Raw genomic sequence first — 18456 nt, 5'->3', positions numbered from 1 at the left:
ATACATGTGTTTGTTATAAAATAGCTCTGGTGCGCATTTGTGTGCTCATAATTTTAAGCTTGTGTGAGCACAGCAACGTAATGCCAGCTTTGGGATGCATAAGTGAGGGAATTTTATAACTAACGCATGTCCAGCCCATGACCAGTTTCACCAGTTTGTCCACCAGTTTAGAGCTAGGTCCTCCAAACCCCCCTAGTTCTTTAGTCTGCACTCCCCTCAGTTAACTCGGATCCCTCAAACACTTAAGAGATGCCTGGAAATAGTTTTATAAAGACTTATACTTCCTCCATAGCAGAAGTAAATTTGTGCTCAACTATACCTGGGCGCTCACTCAGGCATATCTTTGTCCCCGCCCTGGAATCCCATGCCCCGCCCACATTCCACCTCTTTTTCTCCCAATGCAAGATATTCACGCATCGGTACTTGTGCACAAATGTGGGCAGCTTATAAAATCAAGTGGCCATGTGCATATGCTACTTGTACGCCCATCTCCCAATTTTGGCACACGCCTGGCTTTTAAAATTCACCTTTTAGGGAATAGCCACTACTTATCCCTGGATGTGATAGCAGCATGGGATCTATTTACTGTTTGGGATCTTGCCAGGTATTTGTGAACTGGATTGGCTACTGTTGTAAACAGGATACTGAGCTTGATGGACTCTCAGTCTGACCCAGTATGGCAGTTCTTATGTTCTTATATTCAGGCCCGGTGCCACCGGGTATGCAAACCGTGCAATTGCACAGGGTGGCACACCAGGTGGGGCGGCATTGGGAACAGGGAGAGACCCGTGCTGCCGCTGGTGGACACAATCCCACCAGTGGCAGAAGGAAATCTGTGGAGCCACCAGGGGACCTGATCCCACCGGCGATGGAAGAGTGTCCGTGGTGCTGCCGGTGGACCCGATCCCACCGGCGGAAGAAGAGGTCTGTGCTGCCAAGAAAAAGAAGTGCGGCCCTACCAAAATCAACAGCATAGTCAGCGCTGCCTTAGTAAGTGGAGAAGCAGCGCAGCCCCGCCAGAATCAGCAGCGTTGCCAGCAGGGCTGCGCTGCTTTTCCACTTACTAAGGCAGCGCTGACCACGCCGTTGATTTTGGCAAGGCTGCACTGCTGAAGAGGAAGAAGAGTGCGCCCTGCATGAATAATCCAGTGCCCCATGGCTGGAAGTTGTGCCCTTGGCCACGGGGGCTGAAGAAGGAGACTCTGCTGCTGCTGCTTCCTGCTAAGTCAAGGGAAGTGAGTGAGAGAGAGTATGTATGCTTGTGTGTGGGACAGTGAGAGTGAGAGAGATCATGAGTGCTTATATGTGGGAGAGCAAGAAAGAGCAAGTGTGCTTGTGTGTGGGAGAGTGAAAGAGTGAGAGAACATGTGTGCTTTTGTTGGAAAAGTGAGGGAGAACGTGTATGGGAGAATGAGAAAGCATGTGTGTATGTATGTGGGGGAATGAAAGAAAGCATGTGTGTGCACAACTACCCAGGTTACTTTCTGCCTGATAATCCATGACAATTTCAGAGTATCTGGAAATCAAAAGTTCCCAAGTATGGAAAGCGTAAATTTTTAAAATCCTTTTTAGCTTTATTTTCCAGCTGTTATTTGCTGTGTCTGCTGTTCTGAAATATTTTATAGGTGTTTGGGACATTTAAAAAAACTTGCATATGACTTTTTAATTATTTGATATTTTATTCATCAGTTTTTAAATCATATTATATGTTTTTAGTATTATGATTATGTATTTATTTTATTTCTTGATTTTATTGTTTGATGTTTGAGGAATGGTGATAGTTCTGTTTTTTCATTGTTGCACTGCATAGTGTTTGGCTTCATGCGGATTCCAGTTCAGTTTTTGTCTGTGCATTTGTATTTCTACTTTATAGTGGCTCTATTCTGTATTTGGTGAGAGTCTGTTTATGTTCTGCATCTGTGACTGAGGTGAGGCATTTTCCTAATAGGAATTGTATTAGTGTATTCGGGCTTTCAGAGGGTCAAGTACACACCCAACACCCATCACAACAGGCCTAATACCATATGGGTTCCAAGTGTCTTTTTTGCAGGGATTTCTGGTTGGCATCACAGCAGATATGATGTAAGTGAAATTTTTACCTTAGAATACTGTACTTTGATATTTTTCATTTATAATATAAATGCATAACTATTTAAATGTGTGTGTGGAATGGAACGGGGAGTGTTGTGCAAGGCTATAAGGTTCGTTTAGGGCATCTAATACCCTTTCGCCTGCCATGAGTTTGGAGGGGAGGGGGGTTGGTGTCAGTTTTTAAAGTTTGTATCACTGAAGGGTGCTGGGTGTTTTTTGGGTGGACCTGGACAGAGAATGAATGAACGAGGGGGGGGGGGGGGGGCAGCACAGTAATTGTTCACACAGGGCAGCAAGAAAGCTAGCACTGGCCTTGCTTATATTATGTTCTTCTATGTGTACTGGAGAGAGGCATTCCAGGGGGCAGAGTTGAGCATTATGCACATGCTTTTTTATTTTAAAAAGTCTGCGCCTCAGTTCACCTGCACCAGCTACAATGTGGTTAGAGCAAGTGTAACTTGATGTGGGTGAGTCTGTGTGTGTATCAGGGCACTGATGGGAAATAGCTAGCGAGCTTATACACATAAGTTCGCTTTGAAAATGTGGGGGTAAAATTTGCCTGGAAATGTGGCACACAGTCTCTGCCACTCCCTACACAATTATAAAATTCCTCTCTTAATTTTCCTCTCTCTGTTTCTGAATTCACTTAATCCTGGGTTAGCTGGCAGCTCTACACAACAAGTCTTGTTGTGTAGAGCTTGTTGTGTAGAGCTTTTTGATTGGACTCTGTGGACATCACCATACCGCACACATTTTTCCATGTTGCACATTTTGTTCCTCTTAATTCTCCAAGTTTTACTTCCTTGGATTCTCCCCTTATTTTCTTTCTTCTAATCCAGGGGTACTCAAACCGCTCCTCGTGCCAGGCCCCCCCAGCCAATCAGATTTTCAGGATATCCTTAATGAATACCCATGAGAAATATTTGCCTGTATAGGAGGAAGTGCATGCAAATACACATCATGCATATTCATTAGAGATATCCTGATAACCTGACCGGCTGCGCGAAGGGGGGCGGGGGGAGGGCCAAAAGATGGTTCGAGCAGCCCTGATCTCAAATATTTTAAATAAAAATAAAAGATATATGGTGCTATGAGCCTTCATTCACAGCTATCTGAGATTTCTTTACCATTTTTATTTCCTAATTTCCTGTACACTGTGACAGTCCGTGGTATAGGTCCAGAGACCACAGTTCCAGTGACATTCTTATTGGCAGTCATAGGGAACCCAAAGACTGAGCAAACAAAAGGTTTGAATTATCTTGTCACTCTGAGAGGTAGTCTAGCCAGAGCAGCACTGAGGCACGCTGGCAAGGCATCAGGGGGAGGCTTGCACTGCAAATAGCCAGGCTGCACCTGTTCTATGGATAAATCGAGATCTTTGCTTTACAGTGCAGTCAATCTAGCATGTTCCACAAACATTGAGTCCACTAACAAATATATTAAAGAAAAAGAACCTAATGAATTGCTCAATCATATACAGTGCTTCACTCAGAAATACAACTTTATACACATCTGCCAACATCAGGCACCAAGGGGTCAAGGTAGCTAACGGTGCTGATTTTCACCAAAATGAGCCATCACCATGGGAAGTTTTTCTTGAGGTACTAGCTCATTTATATAATATGGACATTCACTAAAAGCTATGCTAAATCATGGACTTTATCACTCAAAAACTTAACTACACCTCTCTGAAGTACAGTTACGGTTCGCACAACATTTTGCTTTTGCAATATTTTTCATGCAGAATTTAGCTCATGCTGGATCACTAATGAGCTGATTTACATGATTTTTCAGCTAAATAATGACCTCATATTTTTTTGCAAATGCCTTTGCAAACACTAACTTAAATGAATTCAAATGACAAATAGGACCGGATTTTAAAACACCTACGCGCGCCGAGCCTATTTTCAAAGGCCCGGCCACGCGCGTGTAAGTCCCGGGGCTTCAGGGGAGGGGCGGGGTGGTCCGGGGGGTAGGGCGGGGTGGGGCTAGAGGCCCCTGGCACAACGGCCATTTGCTGCTGTGTCGGAGGATCGCGTGCCGGCAGGGTGCTGGCGCGTGCAACCTGCTCCTGCCCCGAGGCAGGCGCAAGAGGTACAACAAAAAGTTTTGGGGGCGGTTAGGATAGAGCTAGGGGCCAGGAAGGTTAGGGGAAGGGGTAGGAAGGTTAGAATAGGGGGAGGGAACTGGGGAAGGCCACGGGCGTCGGCGCACACAAGTTGCACAAATGTGCACCCCCCTTGCGCGTGCCAACCCCCGATTTTATAACATACGCGCACCGGCGCGCACAAATTATAAAATCAGGCGTCCATGTATGCATTGAAATATTCGCTCTCAATGTGCTGCATATATTCGTGCATAAGCATACATACGTGCATATGTTATGGGGTAGAATTGCGCATATTTTATAAAATGCGCATATCAGATATACACGGGTTATAAAATACTATCGTAGATCTCTGTGTGGCCCTATACTTGCATATTTGGGGCCACATAGGATTGTTTGAAAGTTATCTTCTAAGTGTTTAATTTATCCCCAGAACATATATAACATGGACAATAGAAATGCAAGCTGTCTTGCCACTGTGCCTCAACCCTGCTCTGGAGGAACCACCTCTAACACAATTCTCAATCCCTGTGTGGATTTTTACTTTTCTGCTGAGACTGGCAACAAGAGCACCAAACATTGCAAAATTGTCCCTATGTTTATTTAACAAAGTGGACACTTGCTCATTGGGAACGTCGCACAGACCTTTAAACATCTTTCATTTGCTAATTATTTTTACCCACCACCAGCCGGAACTGGAACTGCAATGGTAACCAAATTGCTGAGAAGCTTCATAAACCTGTACTAATCCATTGAGTCTTTTAAATCCCCTAAGAAGTAACACATTATTTCTACAGTCATTCCCTAACCCACCTAATTGAAAATTACAAAGCAGCACCCATGGTTATGTCAACATTTATTATAGCCATTATTTCTACAAAACATTTCAAACATTCATTACATTCATAAAGTTAAGACATGTCAATTGAAGTGTTAAAAATGTGTTTTGATTTACAAGAGAAATATCTATAAGGCATTTTATTTTAATCTATAAATATAAAACAAGTGAAAGAGGTTTCCAGACATAAAAGTATCACAAAAGTAAATTATATGTATGGTGCAAAGATTTCTCACATCAAATTTTTATTTCTATATAAATCAATCAATCATTCATGTAAGCTATAACATATTAGAGAAATTATAAAATATAAAGATCACCTTAATCATAAATTTTGGCTACCTGAAGTTTATAAACCACAACAAACCAGTACATTCATTAATATCAATATCAAATACAGAGCAAAGGGCCTATCAACACATCCAACCATACATTCATCCATACCAAACATATATATTTAAAAAGACCCTTCCATATATAATCCTACCCAATTAAAAGACCCAAAGTACTCTCATAATCCTATAATAGCCCAAAAAGAGTATCTTTGAAAAAACCATTACATCCAAAAATATATACAAATTCCTTCCCGAATACTGTGAACAAAATCAGATCCAATTGCAATCAAGTAAAGTCCCAGTGTATATATTTGGTGATTCCAAGCAGATTACTTGCTGTATTCACTTAAAGGTCCTTTCTACATTCAATTTAAGTTGCAAACTGTTTTAAAATGAAAGCCTTCTTTGAAACAATGCTAAAAAAAAAATGATGTGTCCGTTGCAGCAAAGTATCCCAATATCTCTGTTACTTCATCATCATTGTTCATGCAAGGACTTTCAAAGACAATCAGAAAACACCATTGATGTGGTTATTATCGGAAGATGCAGCAGCACTTTGAAAGTATTTTTTTTTTTTTTTACAATCAGGTGCAAGTATTCACATGAAAGGTACATTTCATAAACAACTCTAGCCCAACCTGCAGTGTGGTTAGCATGCTACCTGATTTTGGTTAGATGACCGAGCTCCTGAAGAAGCTTTGCCAGTGAAATATGTTCGGCTAGTGCTGTTTACAAAATCTTACTTTCATGTGATGTCTCACACCCAACTGTTAAAAGATTTTTCAAAGTCCTGCTGCATTTTACGATACTAATCACATCAGTGGTATTTTCTGATTAATTCCCTGCATGAACAATGATGATGAAGTAACAATGATATTGGGATGCTCTGCCCTAATGGACATATATATATATATTTTTAGCACTGTTTCAAAGGAGTCCTCTATATTAAAATAGTTTAGAACTTATAGAAAGGACGTTTAAGTGAATACAGCAAGTAATCTGCTTGGAATCACCAAATATATACACTGGGACTTTACTTGATTGCAATTGGATCTGACTTTGTTCACAGTATTCGGGAAGAAATTTGTATATATTTTTGGATGTAATGGTTTTTTCAAAGATACTCTTTTTGGGCTATTATAGGGTTATGAGAGCACCTTGGGTCTTTTAAATGGGTAGGATTATATATGGAAGGATCTTTTTAAATATATATGTTTCATATGGATGAATGTACGGTTGGATGTGTTGATAGGCCCTTTGCAGTGTACTTGATATTGATGGATGTATTGGTTTGTTGTGGTTTATAAACTTGAAGTAGCCATGATTAAGGAGATGTTTGCATTTTATAATTTTCGTATGAAGGATTATATAGAAATAAAAATCTAATGTGAAAAATCTTTGTACCATACCTATAACTTAATTTTGTGGATTTTATTTTAATCCACATATACATTTCTTATCATGTCTCATGAAATGTAGCAGGCTAGCAGCTCTAGAACCATGATGTAAAGTCCTTCATCCACCAAAATAAACATACTGCATGGCCAACAGCAGTGCAGGCTTCCCCATACTTTCCAGCATTATGCCGAGGTGCATTTCTAGAGAGGCTGAGAACATAGTCTACTTCAGGGGTAGACTCGAGAACCACAAATAGGCCTGGCTTTCCAAATATCCACAATGAATATGCACACGATAGATTTGCATACAATGGTGGCAGTGCACGCAAATCTATCTTATGCATATTCACTGTGAATATCCTGAAAGCTTGGCTTGTTTGTGGCTCTTGAGTACTGGAGTTGACCATCCCTGGTCTACTACATCACTGGCATTGCTCTTCCATGAAAAACATGTATCTACAGTTTTTAAGAAAGTTTTTCACTTAACTTTCAAAGGTAGTGATGAGTCAGCAATAAAAGTCACCAATTGCTGGTAGTATTAAGAACTTGAAAAGGTAAATATTTCAGAACTCTGCACTGACTTTATCTACCTCCAATCTAGACAAATTAAGAATATGCATCCTTGATGATTCATGCATTTTCTGTTTTGTAGACACTTGCTTTTCTTTTCATTTCTTTTCTTCATCTGACATGTAAAAATATTTCTTTTAATTTTAAGATACATTTATCTTTCCTCATTTTCAACCTCTACCTTCTGAAGGTTTTAGAATCACCACAATTTTTTTCAGCATTTAGAGGGAAAACGTTGATAATGACCAACAAACGTTAACCAAGCCACTAAAGCAATGACATTCACTCTCAGGCTTCTTCCAGATGTTCCAATAATAAAACTACCAAATCCAGCAGTTTTTTTATTTTTAACAAATATCCATGTATCAATTGCACATGAGGGACAAAAAAATAAGACCACTGTTGCCTTAAAAATCTATTTTTGTTTTTAGTTTGTTGACCCGGAAAAACATCTTAAAAACATTTGACTTTCAATTGGGTCCTAGTGGCACTGGGAGATAAAGTGGCTTACCCAAGGTCACACAGAGAGCCAGAGGCAGATCAAAGTCTTGCAGATCATGTCCCAAGCCCAGGGCTTTTTTTCAGGGGGTAGCTGCCAGTACTCAGTACTGGCACCTTTTTCCTCCACCTGCTTGATTTGCCATGTGCTCCCTCAAAACAACAACACGCATCCTGCATGTGAGCCCTTGCACCTTATTTTCCGGAGAGAAAGCACTGACCAAAACTCTTCTCGAACCATGCTCCAGAGATCTAATCACTTGACCACTGCTTCTCCTCTACCGGCAATCTATGTGTCTTTATACTGTACGAATATATCAAATGCTGCTGAATTCAAGGCTAGAGAGACATATAAGGCAGAGGTTCCCAAACTGAGGGTCGTGACCCCAGATGAGGTCACAAAATTACTGGGTGGGGGGGTCACAAAAAAGGGCTGTTTCTTCTCCACATGGTCCTCTATTCCCCCTCCCTCCAGGCCTCCACTCTGACCTGCAACTGGCAGCAGTGGTCAGCGCGGCGCCTGTGAGGGGGCACTGATTGCTCCTGCTGCCACCCTGGCTTCCACCTCTACTTTCTCATTTTGGGTAAGTGGGGATGAGGGAGTGGGTGAGGGAGAGGTCATTTCCTATTTTGTTTTGGTTGTCACATGGGGTCGGGTGACTTTTTATACCATAAAAGTTTGGGAAGCACTGCTATACTGGCTTTATAATCAAAGAATTATTTGAATAGCCCATAATAAAATGGTGCTGAACATTTTTAAGGCTCAAAAAAGATGCCATTTCAAACTGATACTTTGAAACAACTAGGTAATGAACTGTCTCTGTGAGAAGCAAAGGTTATGTTCCACTGTCACAGACGCTAATTCCTTAGATCCAGAATTTTGGCTGCACTAGTCATTATCAGGAGTTAACAAAAAAGTAGTGGCGACACGGAAGATGGCAAGTTTTCTGATTGTTGGAAGGCATGCAAGCACACAGAGCTGTTTGACAACTTGTCCCACTCTGCTATTGCTTCCTAACTTGTAGTTCACATGCCAGTAGCAAGCACAACCAATACAGAGACAGAAACTGCACAATACACTACTATCAAGAAACTCCAGAAATTAAAAAAAAAAAGGCTCATAGCTGAAACTTCTGTGGAAAAGAGATAATAAAGTTAAACATAGCAGTCCAGGTATACCCTTCCCAAATCAGATCTTGTTTTCTGCCATTGTTATTATTCTCAAAGTAACATCATGAAGAAGCATCACAGATCATTTCCTTTACATAAATTATTCCCAGACACTGACTGGTTCCAAAGAAATAAAAGTCAGCAGTACACAATCTATTCACCCACAGCTTTTGTTGGAGGAATGATTTTATATATGCAAAAAAATAAATACAAAGAATTTTTTTTTAACTAAATGCAGTCATTCAGCAAGTGTGGATTACAAATAGTGTCCATTTTATTGACACATACCATGACTTCCAGGTAGAGTCACCTGTAGCACAGCAAAGATTTTCACTTTTTTCTCCTCCCTGATTTTAATAAATTCAGGGGTTCACAATATTGGACTAATTTTGTAAGATACAAATTATATTAAAAAAAAAAAATCTGCACCCTAATTATAGCACATTTCAGTATTCTGTGGCATGTTATGCAAACCTTTTCGAAATAAACATGGAATAATCCTACAAACTCAGCTGAGGTCAAAGCCACTTGAAACATGCTACATATTTTAAATCAACTGGACATCTCTGAACACACCTGCGACAGACTTTAAAACCAATGACATGAGGAGGGCAGGGTATTTTCTGAAACGACAAAGCAACAGGCAACTGGGACTCAGCTACAAGAGAGACCCGTAAAAGTTACTAGCAGCACATCAAAGCGATTGTCAATAAACCCCTACCTAAAGGAAGGAAAGTTGGGGAATCAAACAGACCCTAGGGGGAAAAAAAAAACCCAACTCATCCAAGAAGAAAACACGCTCTCACCGATAGTAAAGCTAAAGCCATCGATGCTGAACGTGGCACTCCGGCATTTTTTAAATCCCTCTTTCCTGCTGCTGGGCTCGGTCATGGTCCTGCCAGTTTTCTTTGTACTCCCAGGAGCAGAAGTTCTTCCCTTCCCGGTCCGAGCAGAGGTCAGAAGCCGGCAATGCGCTGGCTTTGCGTTGCCTTCTGCCGGTGGCAGCGCTCAGCCCCGGCTTCACACATTTCCCAGGGCAGGGAGCCGAGGCTGTGAAACGCGCAGCCGGCGCTAGCCCCGCCCTCCGAGGCTGTCCCTGCCTGGCAATGGTGCCCAGAGGAAGCAGTAAGTCAGGGCAATAGTTACCGAGTGCAGAAGAAACCTGCAAGCTGGCTATCGTCGTTTTAATATGAGGGTTCAATATGCAATTGACCAGATGCACATTGCCATTAATTAATTTGCTCAGCAAATCTCTGTATTACTTTTTTTTTTTGGGGGGGGGGGGGATGGTATCCTGGCGGTTTCCTAATGCTCTTTTGGGCTTGCAGCTTAATCGGAACCCGGGGCTGGGGTTCAGCATCATCACGAGCCTTAATCGCAGCTCCCCCAATGCTTTCTCCCCCCTCTTTACAGTATCCCCTTTCCGTGTCACTGCAGGCTCGATCCGGGGTCAGAGGCCACGGCCCCAGGTTGCCTTCCGGCACCCGGCAATAACAGGTCCTGAATACGGCCGGGACTCCCCTCCGCCCGGGGGCTGTGAGCGCTGCCTCCACGGCAATCAATAAGCCCTACCCTAGGAATCGAACCCATGACCTCCCCCGTCGCTAAGCCCAACCCTCTATCGCTACAGCGTTCACTGGCGAGCAAGGAAGTCCGGGTCACTAAGGGCCTCATTTACTAAGCATTTTTCCCATAGACACAGAATGGGAGAAAAGCCTTAGTAAATCAGTCCCTAAGTTTGCCAAGTTAAAGCTGTCAGGTGGCACGATTTTGTGGGGAGAGAGGGGAAGCTTCAGCTTGATACAATTCACACAACATGTAACAAGTGCTGCTCCCAGAGCATCAGCTCTGTATCCATAGGGTTCTTAATCATTCCTAGGGCGGGTGCTAGCTTGTTTTGCTGCCCTGGGTGAACAATTATTGTGCTTCCCCCTCTGCTCCCCCCCACCCCCCACCCCCTCCAACTTTCATTCAGTCTCTGACTTGGGCCTGCCAAAAAAAAAAAAAAAGCCCAGCTCCTTCCAGCAACCTAAACTTTAAAAACTGCCACATCTCCCCTGCCCCCAGTCTCCAGGCCTCCCCTTCAACCTATGTCCCGTACAAGAGTATTAGGCACCCAAGGCAAACCTTATACCCTTGGCACACACACCCCTCCACACACACAGTTAAGATGTATGCATTTATAATAACAGATTTTACAAGAAAAAGAATATTCAAAGTACATTTTCTGAGGTTAAAATATCACAACATGCACATTATATTTACATGCACTGCGACGGAGCCAACCAGAAAAGCCTGCAAAAAAAGACACTTGGAACCCATATGGCATTAGGGCTACTGTAATGCGAGGTGGATGTGGGCTTGACCCTCAGGAAATCATGAGTAAGTTACAATTAAAATATAACAAATCTCCCATACCAAAAGAGCACTAACTGTCAGCACTTAAAAAGTAACAAGCTTACCTATGAAAAGGCAACACTGCAAATATTGCACCAGACTCTAAACACCAATGCACGCCAGGGCAGGCATAACATTTGACGGGTTAAAAAGTGCACCTTGCGCGCAACAGTGATTTTTGCATCGCAGGGTAATAGCTAATAGCCTCGTCTACATGGCATTTACATGTGATGAGCACTATTATATAAAAACAGAAATGACGGCAAGAAAGGACCAAAGGGTCCTTCCAGTCTGCCCAGCAAGCTTATGGTAGTATCTGCTGTGCCGTGCAGGTTACCCCCATGCTTATCAGTTTCCCAGACCATAAAAGTCAGGGCCCTCGTTAGTTATTGTCTGAATCCAATTCCCTGTAACTCCTTGCCACTGAAGTAGAGAGCTATGATGGAGCTGTGTTAACAGTATGTAGGCTTATTGGTTAAGGGTAGTAACCGCCACAAGAGCAAGGTACCCCCATGTTTATTTATTTCCCCAGTCCATAAAAGTCAGGGTCCTCACTGGTTGGTGTCTGAATCCCATTCCCCTTTTCCCCTGCCATTGAAGAAGAGAGCAGTGGTGGAGTTGCATTTACAATATCTAGGCATATTGGTTAAGGGTAGTAATTGCCGCAAGAGCAAGTTACCCCCCATGCACTCTTTTCTTCATTTCCATCTTCTAGTTTTAGGGATCCACAGTGTTTATCCCATGCCCCTTAGAATTCTTTCACTCTTTTGTCTTCACCACCTCCTCCAGAAGGGCATTCTAGGCATCCACCACTCTCTCTGAAGAAATATTTCCTGAAGTTGTTTCTGCATTGTCCTTCCTGAAGTTTCATTTCATGACCCCTAGTTCTACTGGTTTCTTTCCAATGGAAAAGGTTTGATGATTGTGCATTATTAAAACCTTTCAGGTATCTGAAGGGCCATATCATATCTCACCTGCAACTCCTTTCTTTCAGGGTATACATATTCAGATCCTTCAGACTCTCCTCATAGGTCTTCTGATACAGAACCCACATCATTTTGGTCGCTCTTCTCTGGATCTCCTCCATCCTGTCTTTATCCCCCTTCAGATACAGACTCCAGAACTGAACAAGTTCTCCAAATGAGGCCTCACCAAGGACCTGAAGAAGTGCATTATCACCTCCTTTTTCTTACTGGTTATTCCCTCTCTCTCTGCAGCCCAGCATTCTTCTGGCTTTAACTATTGCCTTGTCATATTGTTTCACCATCCTCAGATCTCCAGACACTATTACCCCAAGATCTCTCTCCTGGTCCATGCACATCTGTCTTACATCCCCCATCACATACAGTGCTTTTGGATTATTGCACCCCAGATGCACGACTCTGCACTTCTGGGCAGTGAATCCCAGCTGCCAAATCTTCTACCACTCTTCCAGCTTTCTTAAATCACTTTTCATTCTCTCCACTCCTTCAGGCGTGTCCACTCTTTTGCAGATCTCAGTATCATCCACAAATAGGCAAATTTTAATTTCTATCCCTCCGCAATGTCACTCACAAAGATATTGAACAGAACTGGTCCCAACACAGATTCCTGTGGAACTCCACTCAGCATGGTTCTCTCTTCAGAGATGGTTCCATTTACCATTACACTCTGTCTCCTATTAGTCAACCAGTTTGTAATCCATGTCACCACCTTGGCGCTCACTCCCAGACTTCTCATTTTATTCACGTGCCTCCTAAGCAGGTCCATATCAAAAGCTTTGCTGAAATCAAGTAGATCACATCTAGCGCTGTTCCTCGATCCAATTCTCCAGTCACTCAATCAAAAAATCAATCAGATTTGTTTGACAGGACCTTTCCCTGGTGAATCCATGCTGCCTTGGTAGTTCACTATCCTTTCCTTCAGCAGAGTCTCAATTTTCCCACCACTGAGGTGAGTCTAACAGTCTTATAATTTCCAGCCTCCTCTCTGCTACCTCTCTTGTGAAGTAGGACCACCACTGCTCTTCTCCAATCCTGCAGCACCACTCCCATTTCCAGGGATCTACTGAAAAGATCCGTTAGTGGACCTGCCAGCACATCTCTTGGCTCTCTCAGTATCCTGGGATATATTTCATCCGGCCCCATGGCCTTGTCCATTTTCAGTTTGCCTAGCTCCTCTCATACATTCTCTTCTGTAAACGGAGTTTTGTCTACTCCATCGCCAGCTACAGTCTTGTTAATCACCAATGGGCTTTCTCCAGTGTCTTCTTTAATGAACAGTGAAATGAAGTATTTGTTTAATATTTCTGCCATTTCTTCGTTACTTTCCACACATTGCTCCTTGTCACATTTCAATTTCACTATACCACTTCTGACCTCCCTTCCTTCACTGATATATCTGAAATATGTTTTGTCTGCTTGCTTAACCTCTTTGGCCATCCTTTCATCCACTTGACCTTTTCCTTCCCTTAATTCTTTCTTCGTTTCCCTCAGTTTTAACAGATATTCTTCTCTGTGTTCCTTTTTTTGGGATCCTTTATACTTCTTGAACGCTGCTTTTTTTGCCTTTATTTTTTCAGCCACTTCCTTAGAGAACCATTTCGGTTTCTTTTTCCTCTTACTTTTGTTTCTTTTTCTAAAATATAGATTTGTGGCCTTTCTAATAGCTCCTTTTAACTTGGCCCACTGTTGTTCCACCTCACCCATTTTCTCCCAGTCTTCAGTTCTTCCTCCAGGTACATCCCCATTTCGATAAAGTCTATATTTTTGAAATTCAAAACTCGGGTCTTCGTGTGTCTTCTCTGTATCCTATTTGCAAAATTGAACCATACCGGCTGATGATCACTGGTGCTCAGGTGAGCTCCTACCTGAACATTAGAGACATTATCACCATTAGTGACCACTAGATCAAGTATCACACCCTCTCTTGTGGGTTCCATTACCATTTGTTTGAGCAGAGCTCCTTGAAGGGCATCTTCTATCTCTTTACTTCTCGAAGATTTTGCAGAAGGGATATTCCAATCCACATCTGACAGGTAAAAATCTCCGAGCAACACTTCACCCTTCTTTCCCACCTTTTGGATGTCTTCTATGAGTTCTCTATCCAGTTCCTCTGAGTTGATAGCCTGTAGATCACTTCAAAGTTAAAGCTAATGTATATTACACTCAAATATATCTTTACCACTAATTAACACTGTTCAAATGTAGCTATTCATTTCTATAAAAATGTTTAATTTTCATTAATGAAGCTTTAATTTTAATTCTTAATTTTTAATTTTTTAATTTTAAGAGGAAAAGCCCTCAGCACTGGTTGAAAACATAACTAATTGAATTCAAATCCAGTAGTTGCAATCATAGGTCAAAAACCTCTTATTTTTATTTACTGGGTTTGAATTCAATTTGTTATGTTTTCAACCAGTACTGAGGTCTTTTCCTCTTAAAATTAAAAAAAATCTGAAAATTCACATCTGACCAATTGTTAACCAGGACAAACTTTATTGCATCAGCCTCTATATGCAATGCAACAATGGAAAAATAGACCAATCCTCTGACAAAGAATAAAACCAAGAAATATAATAAATATATTAATAATAATAGTGTAATCCTACTAATAAAAAGAATATTTCTAAACAACTGATGAATAAAAGATCCGATAATTAAAACATACAAATACAATTTGTTTTAAATTTCCCAAACACCAATAAAATATTTCAAAATAGCAGACACATCAAACACCCAAAAATTAAAACTAATAACGATAAAATAATGCTCTCCATACCTGGTAACGTTTGATTTCCAGCCTTTCTGAGATTGTCGTGGATTAGCGGGAGAGGGATGCACAAGCTTTCTCCTCCCTCTCTCATGGATATACTGAACATATATATCTATACATACACATACGATCCTTCTCCCTCACACACAGACACACACATATTTATTTTTATTTATTTATTTTCCAAATTTTTTTATGCCGGTCATCCAGTACCAGACAGACCAGAAAAGTGTATAACAATAAATAAACATCAAACAGGTTAAAACACAATTCACAATAAAATAATCAAACAACTGAATAGTTAAAACATCATAAATCTGTGAGATCATACTCCTGAAGCACAAAACAGGCCAAAGGACCTTATGACCGCTCCCCACCCCCATTGTCAATAACATCAACACGTACATACATACTGTATGCTTTATCTCTTATACACCACATGCTCCCACTTACTTACTGTATGGTTCTTTCCCCAATATACCAGACACGGGATTCTGAGAAATTCTGAAATTTAGTAAGTGTCTGGGAAGGAGAATTCAGGGTCAGTAAGGAACACAGAACACCTTGTGATTCCTCCTTCCCTATGTCACAATCTTACAAGGCTGATTTACATTTTTTCTAGTTACATTTGCCAAATATTGATCATTTCTTAATGCATCACTCTGGTCTGGCTTCCTTTCCCTAAACCACCTGCACCCAGCATCTGTTCGCCTTCTTTCTTTCTTTCTTTCGAGTCCAATTTTCCATTCTATTTTAATTTCCTCACAATACTTTGTAGGAAGATATCGATCATCTCCTATTAGTCTCTGCATTTTCCTTTGTAGTTAGGTTTCACGCAGCCCACACACATATATCCTAAGTGGGCCACTCCCTTCACTTCTCGCTGACCTAGGCCCACGTCCTGCACTTGTAATTAGCTGCTTTCCTTACAACACGTATTTGACATGTGCTGGCACCAACTTAGTAGGGCCTAGTTCAGCAGTCCAGCAGTTAGAATTATACAATACACATGCTCACACACACAAACTCACCCTGTTTCTCACACACATGCTCAGAAACACACACACGCTCACATACATGCTCCCTCTCATTCACACACATGCTCAGACATACACATGAAGAGAAGTGGCAGGCCTGGACTTCCATCCACTCAGAAAACAAACTATGCTTCAAAACCAAACTGCAGCATTTACTGCTTAAAAAGAACGTACTACTATTTAGCCCTCTTATTCCATCATTCCTAAAGCTTGGTCTCTGCACTTGTTTCAGTGCTCAGACACACACACACACGCTCACACACACACAGCGGTTCCCTTTCTCACACGTACCTAGGTCTCTCTTTGCAGCCTGGGACCTTCCTCTTCTTCACTTCCACCACGAGGCAGGTTGGGAACTGCCTCACGACCTTTTTCTTCTGGCCACATGGTGGAGTGGGAACCGCCAGGCGTCCCTGCAGTTCCTTCATCTTGGATGTGCAGTGGGTTGTGATCCATCTACTTCTCCTTCATATCAGCCATGCAGTGGGTTGGGAACCACCAGGCGACACTGCAGCTCCCCCATCTCGGCTACGCGGTGGGTTGGGAACCGCTGGGAGGCCCCGGAACCACTGTGCACGACTTGCACAGTGGGTTGTGCCGTCCCTCATAGCTCCACGTGTTTGAAGGCGAGCCTATGGTGGCATTTAAATTATCAGAATAGACTGGACTCAATATAGTACAGTGGTTTATAAAAATACCTCTGTGCAGTAAAGAGATGATCAGAAACCCCCATCACCCAGAGGATCATAAAATCTGAAAAGCACAGAGACTTTTTCAGGTTAGGATGACCTGGCTCCAGGTCCTCTTTCTTCAGTATGGGGAGCTTGCACAAGTCCTGCGCATGTTCACAAATGGAATATTTTGATTTCAATGTAAACAATCCAGGACTTTTCACCTGTACCCGATGTGCTTGATTATTTTAAGCCAGGTTTCCAACAGCAAAACCGGCCTTATAAAATCATCATGCTTGCATGTTTGTCTGTCCTTCCCTATAAGTATGTCCTCCCTAACAAGGTTTGAAACATTCATTCAATTCAAATTTAATTCAAATTTCTGCCACAGGTAGTAGAACACCCTGCGAGCCCTGGCTCACACTTTTCATGTGCCCTTGAGACCTCTGACACTTACAGACTTATTCATCCATGTCTTTATGAACCTTTCTAGTTCACAAAGGAGGTGGCTGATAAAATAAAAGATAAAAGAACAGCGTTTAAGAAATATAAAAGATCCCAAAGGGAAGATCGCAAGGAAGAATATCAGGTAAAACTGAGGGAGACGAAGAAAGAAATCAAGAAAGCCAAAAGTCGAGCGGAAGAAAGGATTGCCAAAGAGGTAAAGCGAGGGTGACAAAACATTTTTCAGATACATCAGTGAAAGGAGAAAAGTCCAAAGTGGAATAGTGAAATTGAAAGGTGAAAAGGATCAATGGGTGGAAACCAATGAAGAAATGGCAGAAATAATAAATGAATACTTCAGTTCGGTGATCACTATAGAAGACCCTGGAGAAGGACCGTAGCTAGTTAACAAGAAAATGGAGGCGAGTGGAATGGATGAAACTCCATTTATGGAAGAGAATGTATGGGAAGAGCTAGGAAAACTAAAAGTGGACAAAGCCATGGGGCCTGATGAGGTTCATCCCAGGATACTGAGGGAGCTCAGAGATGTGCTGGCAGGTCCGCTGTGTGACCTGTTCAATGGATGCCTGGAAACGGAAGTGGTGCCGAGTGATTGGAGAAGAGTGGTGGTGGTCCCTCTTCACAAGAGTGGGAGCAGAGAGGAAGCTGGAAACTACAGGCCGGTTAGCCTCACCTCGTTGGTGGGAGAAGTATTGCTGAAGGAAAGAATAGTGAACTATCTACAGGCAGCAGAATTGCTGGACCACAGGCAGCATGGTTTCACCAAGGGAAGGTCCTTTCAGATGAATCTGATCGATGTTTTTGATTGGGTGACTAAGGAATTGGATTGAGGATGAGCGCTCAATGTCATCTACTTGGATTTTAGCAAAACGTTTGATACGGTCCAGCACAGGAGGCTTGTGAATAAAATGAATAGCTTGGGAGTGAGTGCCAAGGTGGTGGCCTGGATAGCAAACTGGTTGAAGGACAGAAAACAATGTGTGATGGTAAATGGAACTTACTCGGAAGAGAGAGTGGTGATGAGTGGAGTGCCGCAAGGGTCGGTGTTGGGACCAGTCCTGTTCAATATCTATGTGAGCGACATTGCGGACAGAATAGAAGGTAAGGTTTGTCTATTTGCGGATGAT

The 18456-nt window shown here is 42.1% G+C and overlaps 1 protein-coding gene across 5 annotated transcripts in view; it reads right to left on the bottom strand.

Annotated features, from left to right (window-relative positions):
* The window catches only part of PDE1C (phosphodiesterase 1C), a 1569255-nt gene that overhangs the window by 1298721 nt on the left and 252078 nt on the right, over positions 1-18456 (bottom strand). Inside the window, exon 1 of one of the 5 annotated variants that reach the window (XM_029589799.1) lies at positions 9813-10171. The exons of 3 other annotated variants lie outside the window; for them this stretch is intronic. In XM_029589799.1, coding sequence (XP_029445659.1) covers positions 9813-9897 — 85 coding nt within the window. In that variant the 5' untranslated portion in view covers positions 9898-10171. Of the gene's footprint in view, positions 1-9812; positions 10172-18456 lie in introns of those variants that run through there. One more of the 5 variants, XM_029589800.1, reaches the window with a different exon arrangement.

This window comes from Rhinatrema bivittatum, chromosome 2, assembly GCF_901001135.1.
Source record: "Rhinatrema bivittatum chromosome 2, aRhiBiv1.1, whole genome shotgun sequence".
Classification (NCBI taxonomy): domain Eukaryota; kingdom Metazoa; phylum Chordata; class Amphibia; order Gymnophiona; family Rhinatrematidae; genus Rhinatrema; species Rhinatrema bivittatum.
Note: the sequence above shows the minus strand (reverse complement) of the source record. Positions and strands in the feature narration are given on the sequence as shown.